Here is a 20,876-nt window from a genome sequence, read left to right as displayed (position 1 = left end):
TCCACCATTTCTATTTCATCCTTCGCGCTACCCACCGGGTTTTCCCATTTTATTTGGGGGAAGTTGAAATCCCCCATTAGTATGGCTTCTCCTTTGCTACACACATTTCTAATGTCATTGTATAACAGATTATTGTGCTCACCGTCTGAATCTGGCGGTCTATAGCATGCTCCTATTATTATGCCTTTTGAATTTTTGTCTGTTATTCTGACCCATATTGATTCTGTTTTATTTTCTTTGTCCAGGTTTAACACCTGGGCTTCAAGACTGTTTCTTATGTATAGTGCTACCCCTCCTCCTCTTCTGTCCTGCCTGTCTTTCCTATACAGTGTATACCCACAAATATTATATTCGTCCCCATCACTCTCAGATAACCACGTTTCTGTAACACCTATCACATCATAGTTACCTGTTAGTGCAGTAGCTTCAAGTTCTAGAATTTTGTTTCTGATACTTCTAGCATTTAGATAAACACATTTAATGGTTGTCTTACCTGAGTTGTTGTTCTTGTTTTGATGCGGTCTCCCTTCTGTTTTTTTGTTGATTTCTCCCCCCTTCCTTTCTAGTTTAAATGCTTCCGAACCTGCTCGAGGATCTTTTCTCCAAGTAGACTAGTTCCCTTGTTATTTAAATGCAGTCCATCCCGTCTATACAGATAGTCCTCGTTGTAGAAAGTGGTCCAATGATCAAGATAGGTGAAGCCTTCCCGTGTGCACCACGTCTTCAACCATTGGTTTTGATTTATTATTTCCAGCTGTCCATATGGTCCTTTGCAAGGTGCGGGTAGTATACCAGAAAATACCACAGTTTTGGTTTTCTCTTTTAATTTCCTTCCTAGCTCTCTGAATTTGTTTTGCAGGGATTTTGGTCTGTCTCTTCCAATGTTGTTTGTACCGATGTGGACGACTACTACCGGGTCGTCTCCTGTTCGTTCTAGGAGCCTGTCCACGTTTTCAGTGATGTGCTTGACCGAGGCTCCCGGAAGGCAGCACACTGTTGTAGTAAGGGGGTCCAAACTGCGAACTGAACTTGCTGTGTTTCTCAATATGGAGTCCCCAACAATCATGACCTCCCTTCTTTTTGCTGTCTGGTCACCACTGTCAATGGGGTCCTGGATGTTGTTCCTTTCATTCTCTTGTTGTTGGTTCTGCTCATCAAAATTCTGAAGTGACTCAAATCTGTTGGTTGTTTTGATTTCTGGTGGTTGTGTTTGACGAAGTTTCTTTTTTTCCCTGCTTCTGCCTACCTGAACCCAGCTGTTCTGACCTTCTATCTCCCTGGTGGCTTTCAGTCTGTTAGGGGTGATGCAGACTTCCATGAATTGTGGGTGTGCCAGTTCCTCAAGATCTTGTTGCTGTCTCACTTCTTCCAGCTCCATTTCTAGCATGCTTACTAGTTTATGCAAATCCTGGATCGCGCGGCACTTTACGCACACTTGGTTTAGCTCCGCTGGGTTTTCTCGGATTTCCCACATCAAGCAGGTGTCACAGATTACTGGCTTGAAGACCATGTTGAGGGTTTTTTTTTTTTTTTTTTTGAAGTTTAGTTTCTTCTGCAGCTGTCAACCTGCTTTCCAACTGCTTCGAAACTGCTCTGTACTTTTCCACGCTGTACTTCTCCCACTTGCTGTCGCTTCCACTCGCTGTCGCTGGGAAGACTGCCTCGTTTAACTGCGTTGTTCTGCTGTGCTGTCGGCTCCTCCCCTCGCCCGTGTCTCAAAACGGCGCTGAATTTGAATCAGCTGCTCCGAGTTTCAGCTTGTTTGTTATCAGAAAAACACACGCGGCTGTGTTTCCCCAATGTCCTCTGTTTTCTGATTAAAGCAATTCAAGATGCAATTTCTCCTTTCTGCTTCGAAACTGCTCTGTACTTTTCCACGCCTGTACTTCTCCCACTTGCTGTCGCTTCCACTCGCTGTCGCTGGGAAGACTGCCTCGTTTAACTATATCTAGGCAGTACAATAACAGCAGATGGAAGATGTACAACAGAAATCCAGAAAAAGGATAATGATAGCAAATAAATCCTTCAGAAGAATACACAGCCTGTTAAATGATCACATAAATTTTCAAGAAAGATTAAGAACAATGAAAACTTATGTATGGGCAGCTCTGTTATATGGATGTGAAACCTGGACCATAAGCAAGGAGATGCAAAGTAAAATAGAAGCAGCAGAGATGTGGGTCTTGCACAGGATGCTAAGAATTCCCTGTACAGCACGAAAAAGTAACAAAGATGTACTTAACACAGCAAACACCACCAGGAGCATCTTGACACAAATACGAACAAGACAGCTTACATTTCTAGAATATATTTTGAGGATGAATGGGTTGGAAAACCTGAGCCTGGTTTTGAAGGGAAGAGAGCGAGATGGAGACAGAGGCAAAAATATATGGAATGAATACTGGTGGACCTAGGAGAGAGATGGAAACCATGTTAACCATGATGGAAACCATGTACAAGAACAACAACTCAGGTAAGACAACCATTAAATGTATTTATCTAAATGCTAGAAGTATCAGAAACAAAATTCTAGAACTTGAAGCTACTGCACTAATAGGTAACTATGATGTGATAGGTGTTACAGAAACGTGGTTATCTGAGAGTGATGGAGACGAATATAATATTTGTGGGTATACACTGTATAGGAAAGACAGGCAGGACAGAAGAGGAGGAGGGGTAGCGCTATACATAAGAAACAGTCTTGAAGCCCAGGTGTTAAACCTGGACAAAGAAAATAAAACCGAATCAATATGGGTCAGAATAACAGACAAAAATTCAAAAGGCATAATAATAGGAGCATGCTATAGACCGCCAGATTCAGATGGTGAGCACAATAATCTGTTATACAATGACATTAGAAATGTGTGTAGCAAAGGAGAAGCCATACTAATGGGGGATTTCAACTTCCCCCAAATAAAATGGGAAAACCCGGTGGGTAGCGTGAAGAATGAAATAGAAATGGTGGAAATGACAAATGACTGCTTCCTAACACAATTTGTGAAGGCACCCACTAGAGGGGAGGCATGCCTTGATTTAGTCTTTTCAAATAACGAAGATAGAATAACTAAAACAGAGGTCAGAGAACCACTGGCAAACTCAGACCATAACATGGTCTCATTTGAAGTGTTTTTTAAATCCTCAAAAGTAAAGACTAAAGTTAAGGTTTACAATTTTAGAAAAGCAAACTATGAAGGCATGAAACAGAGACTAACAGAAGTAGATTGGAGTAAAATAGAGAAAACACCCACAGAAGAAGGATGGTTGTTCTTCAAAAATGTAGTACTAGAGGCGCAAAACAATTACATCCCTAAAGTAGACAAATCTAAATGTAAAACTAAATTGCCAAAATGGTTTAATAGATCAATTAAAAAAAATATTCAGCGAAAAAAGGCACTGTACAGAGCATTAAAAAAGGACCAAAAAGAAAGTACGCAGAAAGAGTACACGGAACTGCAAACGCAAGTCAAAAAGGAAGTTAGAAAGGCCAAGAGAGAAATAGAAATGAACATTGCTAAGGGAGCTAAAACCAATTCCAAAATGTTTTTCCAATATTACAACAGCAAGAGAACATTCAAAGAGGAGATTAAATGTTTAAGAGATACAAATGGCAAAATCGTAGATGAAGAAAAAAAAATAGCAAATATGTTAAATGATTACTTTTCACAAGTTTTTACAAAGGAAGATACTGACAACATGCCCCACATGTCATCCAGTTCCTATCCAGTTTTAAATAACTTTAGCATAACTGAGGCAGAAGTGTTAAAGGGACTAGGAGCTCTTAAAATAAACAAATCCCCTGGGCCGGATGAGATCCTCCCAGTAGTACTCAAAGAAATGAAAGAAGTAATTTACAAACCGCTAACCAAGATCATGCAGCAGTCTCTTGACACAGGGGTGGTACCGACAGACTGGAAAATTGCAAACGTAATACCGATCCACAAAAAGGGAAACAAAACTGAACCAGGTAACTACAGACCAGTAAGCCTGACTTCTATTATATGCAAACTTATGGAAACTATAATAAGATCCAAAATGGAAAATTACCTATATGGTAACAGGGTACTGGGAGACAGTCAACATGGTTTTAGGAAAGGGAGATCGTGCCTAACTAACTTGCTTGATTTTTTTGAGGATGCAACATCGATAATGGATAATTGCAAAGCATATGACATGGTTTATTTAGATTTCCAGAAAGCTTTTGACAAAGTCCCGCACAAAAGATTAATTCTCAAACTGAACGCAGTTGGGATTCAAGGAAACGCATGTACATGGATTAGGGAGTGGTTAACATGTAGAAAACAGAAAGTACTGATTAGAGGAAAAACCTCAGAATGGAGTGTGGTAACCAGCGGTGTACCACAGGGATCAGTATTAGGTCCTCTGCTATTCCTAATCTACATTAATGATTTAGATTCTGGTATAGTAAGCAAACTTGTTAAATTTGCAGACGACACAAAAGTAGGAGGAGTGGCAAACACTGTTGCAGCAGCAAAGGTCATTCAAAATGATCTAGACAAGATTCAGAACTGGGCAGACACATGGCAAATGACATTTAATAGAGAAAAGTGTAAGGTACTGCACGCAGGAAATAAAAATGTACATTATAAATATCATATGGGAGATATTGAAATTGGAGAAGGAATCTATGAAAAAGACCTAGGAGTTTTTGTTGACTCAGAAATGTCTTCATCTAGGCAATGTGGGGAAGCTATAAAAAAGGCTAACAAGATGCTCGGATACATTGTGAAAAGTGTTGAATTTAAATCTAGGGAAGTAATGTTAAAACTGTACAATGCACTTGTAAGACCTCACCTTGAATATTGTGTGCAGTTCTGGTCACCTCGCTATAAAAAAGATATTGCTGCTCTAGAAAGAGTGCAAAGAAGAGCGACCAGAATTATTCCGGGCTTAAAAGGCATGTCATATGCAGACAGGCTAAAAGAATTGAATCTGTTCAGTCTTGAACAAAGAAGACTACGTGGCGACCTAATTCAAGCATTCAAAATTCTAACTACTCCAGCTGGCAGAAGACAGGGCAAAGTGGTGGAAAATGATCGTCAATGTCAAGGACCTGGCACCCTGATGATGATGATGATGATGATGATGATGATGAAAGATTTTGAAGATAGCTAGGTCTTCGGACTGTGTGGCTGCAATCTGGTCCAAGGAGGTAGGAAGATCCAGGCTATGTTAACACACACTGCTGTAGGCAATGTTAAAGGTGGTATTATAGGAGCTCTGGACAGTGCATCCGGCACGACATTCAAACTGCCTTTCCTATATATTACATTAAATGCGAACTGCTACAGGTGGAGTCCAACGGGTCAGTCTGGAGGAGACCTTTGGATTCTTGAAAGACCGGGAAAGTGTCACCTCAAACTCTACTCCTTCCAGATAATGTCACCATTTCTCCACCAACCAGACCACACTCCTTTTCAAATGTAGAGTACTTTCTCTCAGCTGAGTTGATTAACTTGGAAACATATGCAATCACCTTTTCTTTATCATGGTGAGATTGAGTAGGTACAGCTCCAAGTCCTACATCACTGGCATCAGTATAGACTCTGAATGTCCTGTTGACATCTGGATGACCCAGGACCTGAGGGCTGACCAAGGCTTCCTTTAGAAGGTCAAAACACCACTGACAATCTGCATCCCACTTCCATGGGACATCCTTCCTTCTAAGACGGACATCCTTCCTTCTAAAATGGCTGACAGGAGCAATACTGTCAGAAAACCTGGTTATATACTTATGGTGCCAATCTGCCAAACTAATGTACCTCTTTCAGGTTAGTAGGCACTGGATACTCCTGTATGGCTTTTAGCTTCTGGGGATCAGCAGATATACCCTCCGCCAACACCACATGACCGAAGAACTGAAGAGAAGGTTTAAAGAAATGGCATTTTTTTAGATTCAGGGTTAGGTTGCAAGAACTTATTGACCTGGAAGGGAAAAAATGTAGCAGGCTCAGATTGTAAAGGCAGCTGCATTCATTTGCCAAGGGGTCATGCGTGACAGCATATAAGGAGGATGGAGAATCGTTGGTCTCCAATACTCGCTGGGTCACTAATAAACGCCGGGACACTAGGAAATATGATCAGTAGATGCTGGGTCTCTTTTAAACGCTGGGTTATGAATAATAATATAATGCACATCATACGGAATGTTCCAGCCAGTACACACACATGACTGTACAATGAGCTAACCAATTTGTTTTTTAACAGCAATGAACATCAATGTGAGTGATAGTGACAGTGATAGTGAGAACGAAGCTGCAGAAATTTTACCTACCTTAGATAGAGGTCGATCGACGGGCCGTGTATCAACTTGTGGACGCAGAAGGGGAAGGGGACGAAGTCATGCAGCATCCCGTGATCAGTTGGGAGCCCAAGCACAAGAAAGTAATCCAGGGGTTGCTCGTGATGGGACTGTGTTGGAGATTATAACTCCTGGTGTGGAAGCTGCAGGAAGAATGGTTCAGCAGAACATGTTGATGGGAGTTTCAGGACCAACCCATTACACGTAACATCAGTGAACAGTGTATTGAGTACCTTCTGACTATTGATAGATGAGCTTGTGCTTCACCACATACACCGTTACACTGAAGCTGAAGCCCACCGACAGCTGCAAGATGACTCCTGGTCAATCTCTTTAGAGGAACTGGATACGTTTATCGCACTACTGTATGCTTATGGTGCATTTGGAGCTAGAAACCTGCCAGTGGAAAACTAGCAAGTGAGGGCCAGTAAGTGAGGGCCAGCGTTTTTTCAAGAAACCATGGGACGAAACAGATTTTCTGAAATCATGCAGTTTCTGCGATTTGACTTTAAGACAACCAGAAGCCAGAGTCTTCATTACGACAAATTTGCCTTGGCATCAGAGATATGGAACCAGTTCATTGATAACAACATTCTTTTCTACAAACTGGGAGAGAACATCACAGTTCACAAGCAACTTTTTCCTATTAAAGCAAGGTGTCAGTGGACACAGCATATGGCCAACAAACCAGACAAATTTGGCAGATGTGGAGTCGAAATATATTGTAAATGGTTTCCCCTACCTGGGCAAAGATGAGACTCGTGCAGCTGGCCAACAGCTAGGTGAAAGTGTGATTCTTGGTGTAATGCAACCTTATATAGGAAAAGGCAGGAACATTACCACTGACAACTTTTTCATGTCACTAAAATTGGCTAAACAGCTGCAGGACAGGAAGACAAGCCTTGTCGGCACAGTAAATAGTATCAGGAGAGAACTTCCGCCATCAGCACTGGACCTGGACACAGAGTGCTACTCTAGTAGACTGCTGAAGCACTCTGGTTGCACTCTAACAGTCTACAAGTGCAAGCCAAGAAAAAATGTGATTTTGATGAGCACGCTTCATCCTTCCATTGCCATTGGGAATGATGCAAAGAAGATCCCAGAGACTGTACAGTTTTATAATTCCACAAAGTTTGGTGTTGATATAGTAGACCAGATGTCTCAGAAATACTCTGTGAAAGCTGGATCTCGCAGGTGGCCTGTTCAAGTGTTCTACAACATCATGGATCTAGCAGCCATCAATTCCTGGATCCTTTACAAGGAAACCACAGGCAAATGGATCAGTAGGAGAAACTATATATTGCAGCTAGCAGAGGAACTTCAACTGGCACATCTTAGAAAAGTACAAATTGCAAAGCGTGTAGCAGACCCTACAGCAGAAACTGGTGATTGCCCTGCAAAATGCCAGTGACGCCAGTGACAGGTAGCAAAGTGCAACAGGAACAAGAAGCAAGACAGCTGTGCCGTGTGCAATAAGACAGTCTGGAAAGTGCACTGCACATGTACAGAAGCATCATGTCCGTGTTGATTGCACAAAGTAGAATCCACAAGGTACTTTTTTTTTACATTCCACATTTTGAACAGTTATATGTTTCCATCTTTTGAATAGTTGCACATTCCATTTTCTTACATTTGAACAATGCTAATTTTTTAGCAGTTTTACCTTTCCATCTTTTGAACAGTTGAACAATCCACATTTTGAATATTTGTAAGTTCCATCCTTTGAAGTTGTAAGTTCCATAATTTTAGCATGTTAATAAACCATGATTTTGAATGTCCTGTTGTGTGTGATTACATTGAAAAACCAAAAAAAAGTTACTGAATAATAGCATATCAAACCAGCTGTTGCAAGACTGGAGATGGAAAGTACGGTTGAATAGCCAACAGAGATGAACTCAGGCACAAAATAAAAGGGTAAACAGAAAACACTTGTACAAAACGTTCAAATAAACAAATCTCGAGGACTATTCTCTATTGCTCCACAGAATGCCGTAAGCTCCCACTGCATGTCAAAAGTCGTCTCTGAGCTGCTAAAATCCCTCTGTTTTATAGCCCAGCATTTGCATACATGTGCAACAACGCAACCAATCATAAGTCCCTTTCCATCATCACCCCCAAGTCTCGTGTCAGTGCTCGTGCTGTTACAGGTTTCCCTCATGTGTAACAAGCAGGCTGCAAAAACTGTGTCACAGACAATATCCTGAAGGAAAACAAATAAAAACATCCAAACATAAAAATATTTCGCAAATCAAAGTTTTTACGCTCCAAATATCACAGGCAAGATGTGGGAACGTCTGATTTACAAAGAAATTATGGGACAATGCAAGGAAATAGGAATCAAAGGTAAGCACTATGTTTGGTATGTTAAAATAAACACACTGTTTTGACTGTATTTAACACAGAACAGTTTTGTAGCGTGCAACGCTACAGTCGTTTTAAACGCATTTTAATAGAATGTAAAAAAGACTGCTGCGGTAGTTCTAGATATGTATGTACGCCCAGTTGATCTAGTGTTAATACATGCTTGTGTTCCGATATTTACAAGGCTGTCTTTAGTGAATTTTACTGTTTTTATTATTATTACAATATAAAATGTTATTATCCACTGAGAGCACCTTTAATGACATTGCTGGAATGTTCTAATTTACTTATATCGTTTCTATAAGGTTCTGTGCAGGCAGCTTTTTCATGATTGCATCTGAAGTATTTGTTTGAGTACACCTGCTTGAAATCAGGTTTTTCATGATTATCTATGCTTTTAACTGTATAAACTTGTCTATAAGCACTTAATATTTCATTATATGATACGTGTACTTATATAAGCTGATAATCACAAGTGAATTGAATTCAAAAATTTAATTTTTAAATGAAAATGTAAATCTTGTCAATTTCAATGAAATGGTCACCCAAAGCAAGGGGATTTCAGTCTGAAGCCCAAGTTAGTTAAAAGTCTGAAATGTGTATAGCACGGTGTTAGAACACTGGCCTAAGTATAAAAGTGTCCTTGTTAGATGTTCTCTGAGTTAACTAGCATGTTACCTAATTAACCTTTTCTCACCAATTATTGTTAACAGGTGAGGGTCCATGATTACTATAAATATAGCATATTAATAGTAGCATAGGCACAAGTTTGTCATTCCTGAATGTAAGGGAGCAGAAAATGACAAAATACACTCAGTTAAGCAAAGAAAAAAGTATGTAATTACTTTGAGAAATTAAGGTCAATCTTTAAGACAAATCGCAAGAACTTTTCAAGTCTCTGTAACTGCTGTGGCCAAGCCCATCAAACGATTTGAAGAAACTGGCACTCAGGAGGACAGAACAAGGTCAGGCAGGCCAAGGGTGACCTCAGAATCAGAGAACAAATTCATTCAAGTCACAAGTTTGCGAAACCAGTGATTAACTGCTCTTGAAATACAAGCTCAGCTAAAAGCCACAAGAAGTACAGATGTTTCAACATCAACTGTTCAGAGGAGATTGCATGAAGCTGGCCTAACTGGAAGAATTGCTGCAAAGAAACCATTGTTATGAGTGCAGAATAACAGGAAGAGACTTGCCTTGGCCAAAAAACACAGAAACTGGACTTTTGAGGAGTGGAAGTCGGTCTTATGGACAGATGAGTCAAAATATGAACTATTTGGGTCCAACCACCAAGGCACAGAGAGGGTGAGCACATGAGTTCTACATGTGTGGTTCCCATTGTCAAGCATGGAGGAGGCAGTGTCATGGTCTGGGGTTGCTTTGCTGGTGACAGAGTTGGTGATCTTTACCAAGTCCATGGCAAGCTTAACCAGCATGGCTATCATAGCATACTTCAGAGGCATGCCATTCCATCAGAATTACAGCTAGTTGGGCAGTTCTTCATTCTTCAGCAAGATAATGGCCCGAAAGACACCTCAAAGTTGTGCAAGAACTATCTGGCAAAGAAGGAAAGTGAAGGACAACTCAATCTAATGACCTGACCTGCCCAGTCTCCAGACCTCAATCCCATAGAACTTGTGTGGGACGAACTGGACAGAAGAGTCAAAGCAAAGCTACCCACAAGTGCCCTACATCTCTGGGAATTGCTACAGAAGAGCTGGGAAGACATGTCTAGTGATTTTCTGCTGAAACTTGCTAACCGAATGCTTCGCGTTTGTAAGGCTGTTATTAAGGCAAAGGGTGGCTATTTTGAGGAATCCAGGATTTAGAGACAATTTGCAATTTTCTTGAACATTGCTTTGATACTCCTTATGTTTTGTTTTGTATATTGTAACATGTTTTCATTTTCAAGTATTTACAGAAACGTATACGACGTAAAACATTGTCAATTATGAAAAAAACTTAGTTTCCACCAAGTATACTCAAACTTTTGACTGGTGCTGTATATATATATATATATATATATATATATATATATATATATATATATATATATATATATATATATATTATCTATACCAAGGGTATACAGTGCCAAATGGTGGGGTCTTCACCATATAGCACGCCTTTAACCACCCCAGAAGTGGTATATATCATCGGAACCGCACGGCCCAAAGTGGTTTATATCTCTTATAACACGGCTACCTGTCATTTTGGGATGAATTAAAATAATTAAAACACATTTTAAATGAAGGCAAAACCACAAACTTAGTTATACATCTGCAGTGTAATATAGTCCCACATTTAATTTAATTTAATTTAATTTAATTGAATTTATTGTTCACTTATTAAAAATAAATTGCACGTCTTTGTTTATTGTGAATATATGCATCGAAAGTGGCATTTTGAAACTAAAGGACTGAGCACAAGCTAATGATGTTGATGGTCTGGGAAGAGTTTCAAATAACACTGAGGAAGGCAGGACAGCAGCTGCGATGGGTGCTGATGCCGGATCTTGAGGTGAGTTTGTGACCATTTTATATGAGAGGCACACATATTCAAGTCCGTTTTCATCTTTTTGGATGTCAAAAGATGTTTTTGTTAGTTGTCGAGTACCCTCGTGTCCACGTCGTGCCAGATTAAGTTTAAGCTCAAACCAGACTTTACGCACCAATCTGATTACTTTGTCAGGGGATAGTGCCTCAGTTTCCCGCAGACGCTTCAAATCCAGGCCGGTATTTAAGCCAGTTTTTAAGTACATTAACTGCCAATGCTGTTGTTTTTTTTAGTGTTTTCTCAATCTTAGTTTTCTTCTATTTCATTTAGCTTTTCCTCATCTACTTTATATATTATACTCTTGACAGTTGCTGGCGCACTTATTTTATTTATTTTTTTCAGGTAGACTCAACAAAAGTCTCACCTAGAACAGGACCTGGCCATGCTACATTGATAATCTTGGATTAGAACATATATCCCAGTTATTTTTTTTTTTACTTATTCTTTTAAGGATTACTTATCCTACAATATATTATGTGTGCATCTCTGTTGTGTTTCTGTGTAGATGAATTATACCATGATCTATTCCAGTTACAGATTAGTGTATTTCAGGCAGAAACAGTATAAAAGTAGACATTATGGTTTTCTTTGTTTTTTTTTTAAATCCCTGGCATTGTGGTTCCTACACAATAACAAAGTGACAAATTACACATTTTCATAAAGTAATAACACTATTGTGGTTTTCATATGCCTTTACACGCAAGTGCAAACTCAAATTGAACTTAAATAAACTGTAGAAAAGGGGCATTGTACATTTACAGTCCTCTAGGAAGATTTGGGGGCTAGGGCATACTGTACCATTGGCAGGACATTTAGGGAAGCATAAGACACTTACCTGGATAGCGGGTCAGTTTTATTGGCCAGGGTTATATATGGATGTCGGGGACTATGTAAAGAGATGCCCTGAGTGTCAGCTATCTTGTGCAGGGAAAAAAAGTAGCTAAAGCTCCTGCTATGTCTCTGCCCAGTGCATGTGCCATTCGGGCGGATAGCGATGGATGGTGTTGATCCATTACAATGAAGTAGGCAAGGAAATAGGTATATGTTTGTAATGTGTGACTATGCAACCCTTTATCTTGAGGTTGTTCAATTGAGGAAAGTAAAATACAGGCAGGTAACTACTTCTTTAATACAACTGTTTTCAAGAGTAGGAGTCCCCAGAGACACAATTACAGACATAAGAACATAAGAAAGTTTACAAACGAGAGGAGGCCATTTGGCCCATCTTGCTTGTTTGGTTGTTAGTAGCTTATTGATCCCAGAATCTCATCAAGCAGCTTCTTGAAGGATCCCAGGGTGTCAGCTTCAACAACATTACTGGGGAGTTGATTCCAGACCCTCACAATTCTCTGTGTAAAAATGTGCCTCCTATTTTCTGTTCTGAATGCCCCTTTGTCTAATCTCCATTTGTGACCCCTGGTCCCTGTTTCTTTTTTCAGGCTGAAAAAGTCCCTTGGGTCGACACTGTCAATACCTTTTAGAATATTGAATGCTTGAATTAGGTCGCCACGTAGTCTTCTTTGTTCAAGACTGAACAGATTCAATTCTTTTAGCCTGTCTGCATATGACATGCCTTTTAAGCCCGGAATAATTCTGGTCGCTCTTCTTTGCACTCTTTCTAGAGCAGCAATATCTTTTTTATAGCGAGGTGACCAGAACTGCACACAATATTCAAGATAAGGTTTTACTAGTGCATTGTACAGTTTTAACATTACTTCCCTAGATTTAAATTCAACACTTTTCACAATGTATCCGAGCATCTTGTTAGCCTTTTTTATAGCTTCCCCACATTGTCTAGATGAAGACATTTCTGAGTCAACAAAAACTCCTAGGTCTTTTTCATAGATTCCTTCTCCAATTTCAGTATCTCCCATATGATATTTATAATGTACATTTTTATTTCCTGCATGCAGTACCTTACACTTTTCTCTATTAAATGTCATTTGCCATGTGTCTGCCCAGTTCTGAATCTTGTTTAGATCATTTTGAATGACCTTTGCTGCTGCAACAGTGTTTGCCACTCCTCCTACTTTTGTGTCGTCTGCAAATTTAACAAGTTTGCTTACTATACCAGAATCTAAATCATTAATGTAGATTAGGAATAGCAGAGGACTTAATACTGATCCCTGTGGTACACCACTGGTTACCACACTCCATTCTGAGGTTTCTCCTCTAATCAGTACTTTCTGTTTTCTACATGTTAACCACTCCATAATCCATGTACATGTGTTTCCTTGAATCCCAACTGCGTTCAGTTTGAGAATTAATCGTTTATGCGGGACTTTGTCAAAAGCTTTCTGGAAATCTAAATAAACCATGTCATATGCTTTGCAATTATCCATTATCGATGTTGCATCCTCAAAAAAATCAAGCAAGTTAGTTAGACACGATCTCCCTTTCCTAAAACCATGTTGACTGTCTCCCAGGACCCTGTTACCATATAGGTAATTTTCCATTTTGGATCTTATTATAGTTTCCATAAGTTTGCATATAATAGAAGTCAGGCTTACTGGTCTGTAGTTACCTGGTTCAGTTTTGTTTCCCTTTTTGTGGATCGGTATTACGTTTGCAATTTTCCAGTCTGTCGGTACCACCCCTGTGTCAAGAGACTGCTGCATGATCTTGGTTAGCGGTTTGTAAATTACTTCTTTCATTTCTTTGAGTACTACTGGGAGGATCTCATCCGGCCCAGGGGATTTGTTTATTTTAAGAGCTCCTAGTCCCTTTAACACTTCTGCCTCAGTTATGCTAAAGTTATTTAAAACTGGATAGGAACTGGATGACATGTGGGGCATGTTGTCAGTATCTTCCTTTGTAAAAACTTGTGAAAAGTAATCATTTAATATATTTGCTATTTTTTTTTCTTCATCTACGATTTTGCCATTTGTATCTCTTAAACATTTAATCTCCTCTTTGAATGTTCTGTAATATTGGAAAAACATTTTGGAATTGGTTTTAGCTCCCCTAGCAATGTTCATTTCTATTTCTCTCTTGGCCTTTCTAACTTCCTTTTTGACTTGCGTTTGCAGTTCTGTGTACTCTTTCTGTGTACTTTCTTTTTGGTCCTTTTTTAATGCTCTGTAAAGTGCCTTTTTTTGCTGAATATTTTTTTTAATTGATCTATTAAACCATTTTGGTAATTTAGTTTTACATTTAAATTTGTCTACTTTAGGGATGTAATTGTTTTGCGCCTCTAGTACTACATTTTTGAAGAACAACCATCCTTCTTCTGTGGGTGTTTTCTCTATTTTACTCCAATCTACTTCTGTTAGTCTCTGTTTCATACCTTCATAGTTTGCTTTTCTAAAATTGTAAACCTTAGCTTTAGTCATTACTTTTGGGGTTTTAAAAAACACTTCAAATGAGACCATGTTGTGGTCTGAGTTTGCCAGTGGTTCTTTGACCTCTGTTTTAGTTATTCTGTCTTCGTTATTTGAAAAGACTAAATCAAGGCATGCCTCCCCTCTAGTCGGTGCCTTGACAAATTGTGTTAGGAAGCAGTCATTTGTCATTTCCACCATTTCAATTTCATCCTTCATGCTACCCACCGGGTTTTCCCATTTTATATGGGGGAAGTTGAAATCCCCCATTAGTATGGTTTCTCCTTTGCTACACGCATTTCTAATGTCGTTGTATAACAGATTATTTTGCTCACCGTCTGAATCTGGCGGTCTATAGCATGCTCCTATTATTATGCCCTTTGCATTTTTGTCCATTATTCTGACCCATATTGATTCGGCTTTATTTTCTTTGTCCAGGTTTAACCCCTGGGCTTCAAGACTGTTTCTTATGTATAGCGCCAGGGAACAAACTTTCAATCAGAACTGTTACACCAGTGAGGATGGAGAGTCCGGGTTTACCCAGTGAAGGTGGGTTATCAAGGATTTGTGGCACACCCTACAACCAGTTTTCTCAGAGATGTTGGGTTTCAGGGGCCAAGAGTTGTGTCGCACAGCAAAGAACTTGTCTGAAGGAGCAGAAAGGAGCAGTAACTGGCTGTGGTTCAGATGGAAAGATTCTGGTTGGGGATCTCAAGCACAATAGAAAGAAAGCAACGCTGATGTATGGCTAAGTAAGCTGGGCTGAGTTGAGTGGGGGATGGAGGGGGGTGATGCTGGGACGCCAGAATCACTGTTGAGCCCTCTTGAGGTGTCGTGGGCTAGTCGATGAAACACAGAGGATGGAAGTTGCCCACGAAGACCCCAGAGATGTATCCTATTTAGCTTAATCCAGAAGGTTGTCATGCTGATGTGCTGGGGAGACCGCACTGTGGTTGATCCCATGGCACCAGCATCACAGCCGTTGTGTGTGCTGATGTGCTGGGGCGGCAAAATAAGCTGATCCCTAGAGCCAGCATTACACTTCAGCCATCAACACCAGGCAGAAAGATATCTACATTATCAGATGGAAAGAAACGCAAATGGATGGAGATGCAGAGGGATCACATTAGTTTACTGTAAAGCTACGTCTTAGTTGGTGCTTATCTTGATGAGAGCCGAGTTCAAATCAGAATGAAGTTTTAAATCTACTCTCATGTAATGGAAATCAGGTTTAGTCGAACAATTCAACAGGACCCTGAAAAGTAAGCTCAGTAAATTTGTGTCTGAGACAGGAGCTAACTGGGTTCAGTGTATACCGTACCTGTTGTTTGCTTACAGAGAGGTGCCAAAGCTTCAACCGGATTCTCTTCCTTTGAACTTTTATATGGATGGTAGATGTGAGGACCGCTGGATATTTTAAAGGAGAGTCAGATTCCAGGGGAAGCCAAAGTGTTGTGGTCTATGTTCTGCAGATGAGGGAGCAGTTAGAGAAGATGATGGAGATGACCCGAGAGAACATAGAGAAATCAAGTGTTGCTTTTACTGCCTTCAAGGGAGAACAATTTGTTGGCATAATGGCAGGGTCTCTATAAGGTAAGTGAGGAAAATGGGGCTGCTGACAAATCAGACAGCCATGCCAGATCATCAGAAAACTAAACAGACATATCACGTCAATCTTTTAAAAGAATGGCATGATCTGACCCCAAGAGTAGTGGAAGAAGAAGAGGAGGTAGACGAGCAATACTTCCCAGTTGAACGTCAGTCTGGGACCTTGCAACTGGGACATTTAACAACGGGACAGCAAAGGGAAATAACAGGTTGTTTCTCACCCAGTTTGTACCATGAGAAACCAGGCTTTACAAACCTGGTTAAGCATCACATTAAGTTAAAGGAATTTAGGCCAGCGAGACATTCATATGGTTGAGTTCCTGAGAGGCTTTTTTCAGTGCTGAAGATTGAAATGGATCTTATGAAATAATTTGGAGTCATTAATTTATCCTAGGATTTTCTACGAGAGCAGCAGTTAACTGAGTTGACCTGGAAGACCAAGTTTCATCACAACTAGAAGACTGCTCCAGACCAGCCATAACAAAAAATGTGATATGGAAAATGTCATGTGTCAAGTGGAACATAGAGAAAGTATATTTGTCCCTACTAATAACAATGTTGAAGTTCCAGTAAAAATTATGGGCAAGACATTTGATAGAGTGTGTACCAGCTGGCAAACAGAAAAGTTGGAGGCATACATTGAAACATGGTAAAACATGAGTATGATGAACTCGGTGATTGTGAATACTGGCAGGGGAGACAGAGAGCATTAGATAAGGCAAGTGAAATGTCATTATGGGGGTCAATGGGAGACATGACCACACTGCAGAGGGTGCATTATAATTGCATGATTTGCATAAACTTCAATTAATCAAATTATATATTTCTGAGTTATTATAAAACTGACTTCTTTATTAATTCTTAGTGTAACCCTTCCTTGACTACTTTTATAGATTAGAAGTTTTTTATAGGTAGAATTAAACTATGTGGTTTTACTTCAAACAGCCAGCATACATTTATTAAGACAGAATAGTGCACCATGTAAAAACATTTAGAATTTTCATTGGCTTGTTGTCACGAATCACACAGAAGATTTGGCAGTAGGTGTATTTGGTTGATATCAATGTCCTTAGCTTGTGTATATGCAGTGTGGGTAGATGTTCCTACCACAATGTAGACAGTACAGGAAAAGAAAAGAATCCAAACTAGGGACTGTAGATTCCTCTTCATTCAGTAGGTCTTCGAAAAGGTTAGCTCCCCATTCTTTACAGGAGATTTCAAACTCCAAAATAAAACCTCACCAGGACTCAGCTCTTGAAAGGATAATTTGAAAACAAATCTCCGGTTTAAAGATGTTTCTTCTGGGGAAAAATCTTTGTATGCAACTTTTAAAAAGTTTAAAAGTTCATCAGGACGATGTGAATTCAAGTCTCATTCTTACCCTTCTTCTAAAATGGCTCCTCTCATCTCCACTCAGAGTGTCAATCAAAGGCAGCACTTCCTGTTAACTCCTTCATTACTTGATCTAACTGCATGGTTTTCTATGCATCTAAATTGCAACTGGGTTACATCAGCACTGTAGCTGTAATGTTGTGGCGTGTATGATTAACACCTATATTTGTTTTGAAATAAAACATCTTAAGCTAACATTTTGGCCATATTAATGTATCAGTCTGTATTTGTGATTGCACTCAGATGAGTTAAGCTATTTAAAGTCATTTGAGACATAACTAAAAACAGTGGCACTTTTCATTCAGTATGGAGCCAGGCTGGAAAAGAGGAGACCGGTGCCAATATTAAGCCCTTAGGAACAATGTGATGTCTGTTTATCAAAATTATGAGAAAATAAAGGTGTCTTTTTCAGCCACTCTGTAATACCTAAAATGACGGAGGATTTGGGGCAGAAGTGAAAGCTAAAACTTTTCAAGACCTGGAAATGATTACTGTTCCAGCATGGGAAGTTTATTACAGTGTCAGGTTTGATGTATGGATGCCTAGTGGCTTTCCAGCTTATAACGCTGTTGTGTGGTGCAAAAAACACGTCAAGCCAGACATCTTAAAGAATCAGGGGAGACAACCTGAAGGCGTACATGATTGGAAAATCAGTGCTTTCTCCACAGAACAGGAACAATAGCAATTACGTATGAGTACAACGGAGGTAAGAAGTATATTGTACTTGTCTTTTGGGATTTTAAGGGTAGACCAAATCAAGGGTTACCACATACTGCAAAATGTCTCGAAATCTGGCTTTAGTTTCCAACTGATCATCAAAAGGCTGCAACAAGAAACCAAAAAGTTCAGTATCAGTTTTATTTCTGGTGTATTCCTAAGAATGCCTAAGTGTCATATACTTTTTTTTTTTTTTTTTTTTTTTTAATCTGAAAACTTCATACTACAAAAAAATAGAGTTCATTAGAGATGTGTGGGTAGTGAAAAAAGTACCTAAACCGATTACTGACAGATACAAATAAGTTGCTGCTTAGCTAGTGCTAGGTTATTCAGTAGTTATGATTATGCTGGACATTTCGCTTTATTTAGGAATTTAAGTGTATAAACTACATCTTACAGTGCATTTCTCTGGCGCATGATATTACAGGTTCTCTAGAAATATCATTTAACCCTTAGTGGTCCATTTATTCCGCACTTGTCAGGCACATCACGTCCAATTTATTTTCACACAAGCTGTTTATGTTACATGTACTGTTTAATTTTGTATTTTTTTTCAGAGTAAAAGAGGTTTAAAAGGCACTGAATCGCAAAAGGACACTCGGTACTGTATCTCCAGCCAAGCCCCACCCCTTGTTCAATGTATTTTTCACATACCTCTTTATAGACGTGCATACTGATAAATCCTCACCTGGTCACTCATTTTATCACCAAACTCCTCAATAATGCGATCTAAGTCATTATTTTATTACTATAAAGTCTCAAAAAGCTCTACAAATGTCTGTGATATTCTTTGAGTGCTGGATGCATCTCTGTGGTGCATTGGGCTATCAGATATGTCCTTTTTTTTCGACTCCTATAGGTCTCACTCGCCCATTGAAAGGTTTTCTTGGGTCCTACATCGGACTAGAAAGGTAAAATTGTAATGTCGGACCTGGTCTGACATAGGACCGCAAAGGGTTAATTGATTGGAATTTCATAATAAACAATGCTTTATGAACAGCACCCACTGTTTCATGGATGACTGCATCCAGACTTTAGTTCGATCAATTAATGAATTTCACATGGCAAATGAATGTTAAATTCGAATAAAGAAATCAATTTGTGAGTAACTGATATTCCAGGAGTTTGCACCACACCCCACACCTCTTAGCGTCCCATTGTTACCTTATTCTGTTTGTTAAATCTCATTGTGCCTGGAGATGAACAGTTGTTGTTTTGTTTCAATAGTACACTTTCACCTCCAGACACCTCTTTAACTGACAGATGCTGCAATAGAGCCTTGGAATTCAGTATTTTTATTATCCTTCTGGGTGTGAGGGATACAGGTAGTCTAGATGGCCAACTCAACACAAGTATAATAAAAACTACATCTTTGTGATGACAGATGTGTGATGCTGTATGAGTGCTGGAATATTACAAAGATACATCTACCTTTTAGTTATAGCATTATACCTGAAATGTTCATAAGGACACGGCGGTATTATTTGATTTTGGATGTCTTGTTTGAAAGGGATCTGAATGAATTGTGTTTCCCATGGCCTCTTAGCTTTAGTGCACTTATAGAAAAGTCTGAACAATCCCATTGGTAGATCATTATAACACCAGTGCATTATGCCGGGGAAACCTAAACCTAAACCCATTGAAACACATAATACACTGTGGTCGTGATACTCTTGTTGGTATAATGGATTACCAGTTTAGTTACATCACTAAAATGTATTTGTTACCGTAGGGGGCATGCTTCCTTGTTCATTGAAGCCCCCAGCAGCAGACGTCAAGCGTAAAATGTAGTAAAGCACAGTAAAAGCACAGTGAACTAATGGTAAAAGAATGTTGAGCATGGTAACTCACAGATGAGTATGGTAAAGCATGATAAAAAAAAAAGGTTAACCATGACATTAACTATGATAAAGCGGTATAAATATGAACATATTTTGTGTTATATGTTGTATGTGGCGTATTATTTATTGTTGGTGTATATATTGGTGCATAGGATATAATGTGGGGTTATATAGCACAACTGATTTAAAATGCATATTTGTATTTAGACATGAGGATGGCGCAATCACTTCACGTGCAGAGTAAAGTGTGTATTTGTATGTGGGCACGGAGATTGCACAAATTTGTTCACTTGCTGGGATTCAAGTGAATGATTAATTAGTAATTGAATCCCAGCACAGCTGTATTGTTAGATGCACAAGTCACTCACTCGGGGTTAGTGTGTTCATGACTGGAGAATGGATGTGGAGATAGAGGAGAAAAATAATAAATTAATAACAAATGCTACTCGTGCTGGTGGACTCGCTTGATACTTGTTTTGGGGTTCGTTCAGCGTTTGTCTGTCTATTTGTTTTGGCCACCGCGCCATTTGTTTTGTTCAATGTTTTATTCAACCTTTTATATTTTCTGTTTTTCAATAAACCGGCGCAACAGCGCAATTCATTCACCACTCTGTGTGCTTCTGTTCCAGGTCTGACGTCACCACCAGCCAAACCCCATTCACACTACAGTACCTCAATAATGCACGATGAGCACCTGTTGAATATGTGATTACATAGTCAATGACATTCATGTTTCCATGTGTTCATCAGTCAAGAGATTAA

At 39.4% G+C, this 20,876-nt stretch overlaps 1 protein-coding gene across 1 annotated transcript; it reads left to right on the top strand.

The window, feature by feature from the left end:
* Nucleotides 1-5,707: 5,707 nt before the first annotated feature.
* LOC121313928 lies at nucleotides 5,708-7,730 on the top strand. Its single transcript, XM_041246705.1, has 2 exons — nucleotides 5,708-5,793; nucleotides 7,109-7,730. Exons 1-2 carry the CDS (start codon nucleotides 5,708-5,710, stop codon nucleotides 7,728-7,730), a joined length of 708 nt encoding a protein of 235 aa, XP_041102639.1.
* The last annotated feature ends 13,146 nt before the right edge of the window (nucleotides 7,731-20,876 follow it).

The sequence above is a fragment of the Polyodon spathula genome, chromosome 4, assembly GCF_017654505.1.
Source record: "Polyodon spathula isolate WHYD16114869_AA chromosome 4, ASM1765450v1, whole genome shotgun sequence".
In the NCBI taxonomy this organism is placed as follows: domain Eukaryota; kingdom Metazoa; phylum Chordata; class Actinopteri; order Acipenseriformes; family Polyodontidae; genus Polyodon; species Polyodon spathula.
Note: the sequence above shows the minus strand (reverse complement) of the source record. Positions and strands in the feature narration are given on the sequence as shown.

Coding starts and splice junctions, on each gene's coding strand:
- LOC121313928 (XM_041246705.1), top strand. CDS start 5,708: ATGGCTGACAGGAGCAATACTGTCAGAAAACCTGGTTATATACTTATG. Junction 5,794..7,108: donor AATGTACCTCTTTCAGGTTA/GTAGGCACTGGA, acceptor GCTAGGTGAAAG/TGTGATTCTTGGTGTAATGC.